Source organism: Saccostrea cucullata, unplaced genomic scaffold (assembly GCF_032062105.1).
Source record: "Saccostrea cucullata isolate Sc308-1 unplaced genomic scaffold, CSIRO_AGI_Scuc_v1 ctg16812, whole genome shotgun sequence".
Lineage (NCBI taxonomy): Eukaryota > Metazoa > Mollusca > Bivalvia > Ostreida > Ostreidae > Saccostrea > Saccostrea cuccullata.
In genome coordinates, this window is record NW_026940675.1 from 1 (window position 1) to 8,800 (window position 8,800).

The 8,800-nt window shown below is 32.3% G+C and overlaps 1 protein-coding gene and 1 long non-coding RNA gene across 2 annotated transcripts; both read left to right on the forward strand.

Moving 5' to 3' along the window:
• The first annotated feature begins 8 nt into the window (after nt 1-8).
• LOC134255980 (uncharacterized) lies at nt 9-2,243 on the forward strand. Its single transcript, XR_009989643.1, has 3 exons — nt 9-61; nt 1,774-2,011; nt 2,113-2,243. It is a non-coding gene; the product is annotated as an uncharacterized LOC134255980 (long non-coding RNA).
• A 284-nt stretch (nt 2,244-2,527) lies between these two features.
• On the forward strand, nt 2,528-8,402 carry LOC134255981 (multiple epidermal growth factor-like domains protein 10; the record flags this gene model as incomplete). Its single annotated transcript, XM_062738579.1, has 8 exons — nt 2,528-2,663; nt 4,366-4,503; nt 4,676-4,813; nt 5,255-5,392; nt 6,266-6,403; nt 6,696-6,830; nt 7,036-7,173; nt 8,256-8,402. Coding segments are annotated over exons 1-8 (1,108 nt in total), but the record flags the coding sequence as incomplete, so codon positions are not given.
• Nucleotides 8,403-8,800: the final 398 nt, after the last annotated feature.

An 8,800-nucleotide genomic window follows, 5' to 3' on the forward strand; every position in this document is an offset into this window, starting at 1 on the left:
GGTGACATAAAGAGCATCTACAGTATCAGGATACAATTTAAAGACTATGGACAGCAATTCCGTATGTAGCGATTATATAACTTAAAAAGTAAAGAACATCAGTTTTTGTACGAAAGCCAAAAGGCTTATTCTAGTTTTGAAATACGAGGTTGGAAAAATCGAGTAAATGGAGCTCTTAAAAGCTTTGTTTTATTAATATTCAAAGGAAAATAAATGTCATATCAAACGTAAACTATTAGAGAATTTTTTCTCCGTCTTTTTGAAAAAGATCAATAAAAGCTCAGTATAGAAAAAATAAAGGCAATGATATAAAATACGAGGATTGATCAAAAAGTTCGTGGAATTCCGTTCAAACATTTTATCGTGATTTGATGAAAGCAAACAACAGGCATATTTATAATAAAGAGTCATAATGCAACAACATTAGAAAAATTCACCACTTTCCAATTACAAATAAGGTCACAAGAGTTTTCTAAAATTGTGAAACTTGGAGGATACCTCGACGTTACGCCAAGTTTGATATGTCAAATCACGTTATAGAAGCATCTCACCCTAATGTCCAATTCGAAGACGTAATTCTACAAAATGCTGTCCTATTCTCCTTTTTTCCAAAGAAAAGCCCGGGTATCCTCTCGCACCAACTTCTCTTCATTTTTCACTCGTATTTCAAAATGCTCCCCATCTTTCCATATGATGTTCCAATTTCAGCAGCAATGTCAAGAACAGTACGTCAGTTGACAACATCCATTAATGCTATTAATTTGTCTAGTGGGGTTAACTCTTAAATGTAATACAGAGCTTCTAAAAGGCGGCCACACCTTCAATCAACGTCCATGGCAGTTCTATTTTTCTTAAATTTCTTTTGCCACTGGGAAACCAGTAACTTAATTCATTTCCACCCAGCCTTCTTCAATAATATACGCGTTTAAGACAGAATGATCCCAGGATTTTCACATAACGTATGACTTGACTGAATTTTGACGTTGTCTAACATCTTAAAGATGAACAATAAGTCACCAACTAATACATAATTATATAATATAATGGCGTATATTGGACATTTTACGTGTTGCACCTGCGCGCAAAATGACCTTCGTTCCTCACATCTACATATTAGCATACCTATTAGCCCTAAAAGGTTTCAAGTCCATTGAATAAGCATTTTTTTAGAACACGCGCGGACAAAAGAGTACCAGAGAAGAAATGAGAAGGAGTTACATCAAATTGTTATACCTTTGTTCCTATAAATATGTACGAAAACAGTCTAATATTTCCAATGTTTAACTGAGCGGACATAGATCCAGAGAAATCAATGTTGGACCGCTGAGTGAGATGTTGGACTGGTCGGTGAGATGTAGGACCGCTGACGTCACAGAATGCATGGGGCTTAATTTCATTTTCTTCCGTGGTGTTCGTCTGTGACAGACCTGATGTTATATCATGGAAGGCAGTACAATATACATGTGTGTAAAAAAAAAATTAAATCAAATGAAAGGTATAACAAAACATTTATTGACTGATTTTTCGGGCAAAACGCATTCTGTCGGACCCTCAAACCAAACTGTCTGCCTTCGGCCTCACGGCCTGAGTTTGGTTCTTGGGACCAACAAAACGTATGTTGCCTTCGAACTTAGTCAATAAATGTATAATGTTCCTCAACTCTGTTAGGGAAACATAAAATGGTATACACAATGCATAATGAGCATCATATAATTATAATATTTTTTAATGTTGTACATGTAAAACACATTAAGTTGCTATTTAAACTTTCAGATAATCGTCAAAGAGGAAGATTGGCGGGTTTTTCTCTATATGTTTCGAACACATCAGAAATCAATAACAGTTATTTGTGTTACCACAACGGACCAGAATTACCTCCTCTAGATAATATCAATATCTGCACCATGCATGGACGTTATGTCACATTTTACAATGAAAGAAATGAGACATCATATCCTGTCGGTTTACGAGAATACCATCATAACAGAGTTATGTGAAGTTAATGTGATGGGTAATATTTACTATCATTAATAAAAGTTCTTTATTACAAGTAATATTGATTTTATGCAATGTAAATACATTTAATAAATATCTTTTGTTTTGTTTTACAAGGCTGTGAAAAGGATGGATTTTATGGTCAAAACTGTGATCTTGCATGCCCTCTTCACTGCCAGGAAGGAAGATGTCATATAACAAATGGAACCTGTCTTGGTTGTACAGCTGGCTGGATTGGAGATTTCTGTAACAAAGTAAAAATCAAAATCTCCTGCTCCAGAATCATGAGACATATCAATTTTTTTATCATTTAAAAATTTATTTTCTATTGTAAACCGATATTTGAAGATTTAAATAATTGTAAATGTGAGGCAATTAAAACAAATCAAATATAATATAATTTCTATCAAGATTAATCTTATTTGACACAGATTGAGGTTGTTATTCTTAGTTCAATTGAAGAAAAAATAATTTTATTTTAAAATGTCAAGAAAAACTTTTAATTATTTCATAATATTTAAAATTAGCTTGCATGGTTGGATATTATGGTATGGAGTGTAAAGCAAGGTGCACAGGTCAGTGTTTTGGTGGTTCTTTCTGTAATCATATAAGTGGAAAATGTGAACATGGATGCGAAGAGGGATGGATGACACCCACTTGTGATCAACGTATGTACATGTTTGTGCATTGTATCTTGGTTAGTGATTTTTCTTTGAAAATTGCTTTGGATAAGATATTACAAGTGTAATACCGTTGCAGAGGTGAAATTATTGTATATACCATTCACATTATCTAGAATGAATACCTAATTCTAAAAAAAAAAGGTTTAGAAGATGTTCATTAATTTTTATGTCAACTTTGGAAATCTAATCTGCAAAAGAAAAATAAATTGATCAGGATCAGATAGAAAAACATCACACGTGTAGGAAATCAAAAACTAAACCAAAAGTCACAACAAATTTTTTTAGTTGAATGAAATGCTGTGTTTTTAAAGAGATGTCAAATTTCTGAAAGAAAAAAATGTTTATGAACTTTATATTGTAAAGCAGTTAAAGAGGTCAAAAGAGAAAGAAATAAATCCGATTTTATAAACTGTGCACTGACTTTAAAGTTTCATAGTAAAATTTAATAAAAATACATATATAGGAATACAAAAATTGGACTCTTGCCCCTCAATCCTGAACCCTCATCTGTTATATTATGTGCTTGCTATATGATCGAACTCCCTTTTAATTATTATTAGTCTTCATAATTTGCTACTCTTTCAATTATTGATAGTAGTGAAAAAACCAATCGACTTACTTATATAGACGCACAACCTCGAAATATATCGAGGAAATGCGAAATATAAATCAAGACCCCGATATAATAAGGAAAATACAAATATACACACTCTAAAGGGAACATTTTCACCACGTGACCTTTAATGACCATCATTGATTTACCAAGTCAGATAAGCTGCCCCATGAGCTCATCCACACTCTTTGATTTGGTTAAGTTCATTTTGCTGCAAGCTGCCAAATTGCAGGACACAATATGAACCTACCCTTGTAGCATTTATTGTTGGTTAACCAGGATAACATTTTTGGACTGTATAGAGCAATGTGGATTATTAAGATATGGAGATAATAAGTGCTTACTTCGCCAACTGAGATTGATTTACTCTTTAAGGATAATCTTCCTGACTCAATCTATAGTATACTTTACCTGTTTTATCAAACCGACACGAAAACATTTAAAAAGTTTTTAACTCCATAAAGCAATTCGATTTAACACGCTGTCAAAATAATACGGATATAATAATCAACCAGACCATAGCTAAAGAAGGAAGTATTTGTGTTGCAACTGAATAACTTGCCCGCGTGGTGCAGTGATTAGTGTGCTCGAAAGTCAGTTGCGGAATAAGGATTTGGTCCTCAATTACGTCGCGGGTTTGAATCCCATAGTGGGACATGGGGACCGGTCCTTCGGATAAAAACGAGTTTGTTGCAGTATGTGTTTGAAAAATATCTCTCACTTTTCAATGGTCGTAAGTGCCGAGTGTAGACCAAAGTCTCCAGCTCTCCACCTGCAAATGGTGGCGTCTCCATATTGGTGAAAAATACTTGAGAGGGAATTAAACAAGTAAAAGATAAACAAACAAAAATGATTTTCAAAACAAATTGGTTCTTTTTACACGATTTAAGGAAATTGGGTTTTCCGAATAAGAATGTGTCAGTTCGTGAGACTAACACACGTTTTTGAAGGTATCAATTCGATTCACAGCGATTTTAAGGGAGTCAGGAAAATATATTGATTTACTTAAATATTTTTTTTTTTCAAATTTATTTTTTTTCTTTTTAATTCTTTTATGTTTTGTCTTATTTTTAGCTTGTAGTGATGGGTGGTTTGGAACTAATTGTTCGTACAAATGCAGCAGTAATTGTAAAAATAATCTACCATGTGATAAAGCAAGTGGAAAATGTGAAAGTTGTGCACCTGGGTACATTGGGACATTTTGCAGTGATTGTGCGTACCGTATTAAATCTCTATCAACCAAGTGAATCTTATAATTAGTTTTACAAAGTTCCTCTGAAAATTGTATTTTATCAAACATTATACACGCAAAAACCTTGCATGTACACTCATTTAGCAGTCACTATACAAACATCTATATGATTGAATTATCTGGGTTTTTCAGCATGTTCAAAAGGCACTTATGGTCAAAATTGTTCTGAGGTCTGTAATATCAAATGCCGAAGTCAAAGCTGCTCTCCTGTAAATGGATTTTGTACTGATGGATGTGAAGACGGATACCAGGGAAACACCTGTACGGAAAGTATGTCAATATCAGTAGATGATGTTGAAAAAACCCTTGATGGAATAATTACATGTACCTCATGATGTCAAAATTCAAAAAAAAAATTATGTTAGATGTAAGACATTTTTTAATCAAGAACAACAATATACCGCAGATAAAAGAAAGATAAAAATAAAATTCAGAAAGAAAGAAGGAACTACACATCAGTATAATGGAGATTTAAAAAAAAAAGATTTTGTTCAATGGTGAAAAAAATGCCCGTGATCAGGGTTTATGTCACAAATTGAAAGAGGAATTTTAAAACAATATCTGTAAAAAAAAATTAAATATCTTCATTAATGTTTCCTAAGAGAAATTTTTCTTCAAAGTTAAAGACGAAATTTTTATTTCCATTTTATTTCCATTTAATTGATTTGTACACGCTAAAGATGTATTTGTCTTCTTTATATCGTATCAAAGAGTGCAGCAAAGGATGGTTTGGAGGAAACTGCTCCAGACATTGCAGCTTTAACTGCCAGAGGGAAGTCTGTCACAATGTACATGGAGAGTGTAACTATGGATGTAAGCCAGGGTGGATTGGTTCACACTGCAGGCAAAGTATGCACACAAAAAGTGAAAAAAAAATCATCTTAAGGACGGAAGATACACATTTTTTTGGAAGACACTAACAGGTTTAGTAAAGAAGATAATTCATAGACTTACATCTCCTAAGTCTTGGAAAATGAAAAAAGACTTAGAAGATATTAGTCAATACTTCAATAAAAATTACAAATATGGACAAATCACACTCAGTAAAGGTATACAGATGAAAACAAATTTGATAATATGCTAGCTTTGTGAGTTAAAAGTTTGAAATAATCTAAAAAAGAATATGCTAATAATCCCATTGCAATATACCTTGTGAATTTTATGAGGAAAAAACAATACGATAAAAAATCAGTAAAATAACAGGCTGATTTTTACTATTTTGCTTTACCTCATAAAACTCAACTGGCTTAGTTTATTTTTCTAAAAATTATCTTTCAATTATTATCCAATCTTCTTACATGTACCTGTGACATGATATTAAGTCTCCTCTTGTGTTTGTATCATCTGTTCTAAGTAAGAATTTTTCCAAATCGTTTAGGTGATAAATTGGCAAATAAATATTTTGTATATTTAAAATGTTTCTTTAAGCTTGCAAAGTTGGACTTTATGGGGAAAACTGCACAAAAACATGCAGTTCATTTTGCAGAATCAGTCTTCACTGTAACAACACAAATGGAAACTGTGTAAATGGCTGCATGGATGGATACATAGAACCAATATGTAAAAGAGGCATGTTCAAATACCTAATATTTAAAATGAAGCATGTTTAATTTAGTTGTTTAACATTGAGTAATATGTATTTCATTTTGACGTTTTCAAAAGTATTCTTTGTTTAAAAAGTACATAAACGTCATCTCAATGAGCTGATACTAAATTTTTAAGGTTGTAACAGAGGCTGGTATGGCAAAAACTGCTCACTGCGTTGTGCCGAAAAGTGCTTCATCCGGGCATGTGATCACAGAGACGGTATGTGTACGTATGGATGTCAATCAGGTTGGCGCTCTGCCAACTGTTCTGAAGGTAATTTTATTTTATATATAAATAGTAGCTGCACATTCCATTCAAAAAAAAATCATTTCGTGTAATTGTATTCAAACAATTGAAGAAAAATTCCAATATTGAAGATAATATTTCCTGAAATGTCCAGGTTAAAGGGCGCATTATTTTTCAATGAAAATGTGTTGTGTACAATTTTACCGGGAAGATAAATTAAAATCGTCTTGTGTTACATTTATTTATTTGTCAGATCAAAAAACTATTTTATTTATGGTTTTTTCACATCTTTATTCGATCATTTTTTTTTCATTTGTAGCGTGCGACAATGGATTTTATGGCAACAACTGTTTGAATAATTGCTTTAACTGCCTCGACAACACTTGCAACCCTTTCAATGGGGTTTGTATCCATGGTTGTGTCGACGGTTATATCGGTCAAAAATGTCAACAACGTATGCTATTTTTATTATACCTCTACTTTTTCACTATATATGGGTAAATCGATATATTTGATTAATTCATTTTTCATTCCATTTAGTAAATAAAAAAACCAAAAAGATCAACTCTCAAATTTACTTTAATTTTTGTACATTAAAAAAAATTATTTTTTTAAAAGTCTTTTACTCATTTATTTATCTTATGTTTTATTTTGTAAAGCTTGTGTGCTGGGATGGTACGGCCGAAATTGTTCCAATACGTGTAACCATAATTGTAGAAACAAGTCATGTGACAACGTTCACGGTGCATGTACTTATGGATGTGAAGCAGGATGGATGGGGTTAATCTGTTCACAAGGTAAGGTTGATAAACGAATTTAGAAAAGAGACTATTATTGTAGGTAGAGTGACATTTAACGAGAGCGTGTTCACTACATGTGTTGTTAAGGTAAATATTAATGAATTATCCAGTAACACCCCCCCCCCCCCCCCCCCCCCCCTTCTAAAAAAAATTAAATTTTTTTTAAATTTTATTTTCATTTCTTTATTAGACGATTATGAGTGTCTTCAAATTCCTTCGATATTCCAAAGCTCCAAAATTTCAATCCTTCTCTACAATTTTATTGGAAATTTTCGCATGAAACATTTATTCGTGCATCCCCCCAAAAGAGTTGAATTTTTTTCATTTATTTCAATTAAAGTGTAATTAGGAAATTTTAATTGTGTAAATGTTTAATTACATTCTTGAAAATATCCCCAGAAATTTACAGTGAGAAAATTTCACACAGTTCTAAAACTTTTGAAAACTGTATTGAGTGTGTGTAAAGTTGCATTTTCGCACCTTTAACCAAATTTTGTTGGTTGGCCAGAGAATATGCTGTTAAACTAAACAAATGTGAAAAGTGAGAGAGCAAACATGTAAAATTAAGGGCAGATATTTGACTTTTTCAGAGAATAAAGTTTGTTTGTGCCATATATCCATAATAAATTTAAAACCTATATTTCCCATTACGTCTGACTTCTGTATCTATTTTCGGAGGAACACTGAAAATACAGCTTTACAACTTCCAACCCACAACCCACCCATTTAAACGTCATTTTATTTTTTACCCTAAGTACATGGACGTGGTACTAAGGTATTTGCTGGAGACTTTTTTTGTAACTCTTCTTGAAAAATAATTTTCTCTGGAAAAAAAGGTAGTCGCATAAATGTTCTAAATATAACAATATCTCCGATTAATATAAATTAATTCTTAAACACAATGACTTTACAGCTTACGTGTAAATGGGATGAAATTTATATTAACGACGACACTCTTTTGATGAATAAATTGTTTGATGTTGAAATTTATTCAAACCAATTTTTACTTTTTTTTTCTTTTTACATACATGTACAGGTATAATCATGTATTTCATAACTTAAGTCTAATAAATTTTAAGAGTGCATGTTTGGAAGGTATGGAGAGGATTGCAAACAAATTTGTGGTCAATGTGCTTTCAACCACACATGCAACAGGACGAATGGGGCTTGTTTAATTGGCTGTGCAGAACCATTTACAGGAGAGAAATGTGACAAAAATATGGATCGTGGGTATTGTCTTACCAAGTGTCTTTCATGATTTATTACAGCTCTCTCTCTCTCTCTCTCTCTCTCTCTCTCTCTTCATTGTATCTGTTATATTCTCTTTTAAAAAGAAGAATGAACGAGGAGTGATCAAAAAGTTCGCTATCTCTATATTTACAAAAAAATATTTTAGATCAAAATGAAATTTGAGTCATACACATGTTCTATAAATAGCATATGTAATGAAATGTATTGCTCCATGTTTGGGACGTCACAATGTGAAAATGACATTAATATGAAGATCACTTGTGACAAAAACATGGTTGACTCTTTCCTACTCGAGCACCACACGGCTGTAAAAAATCGTATATTTTGAAATTCCTTTGTAGTAATATATAATAATTTGTAAACGGTAAATGAC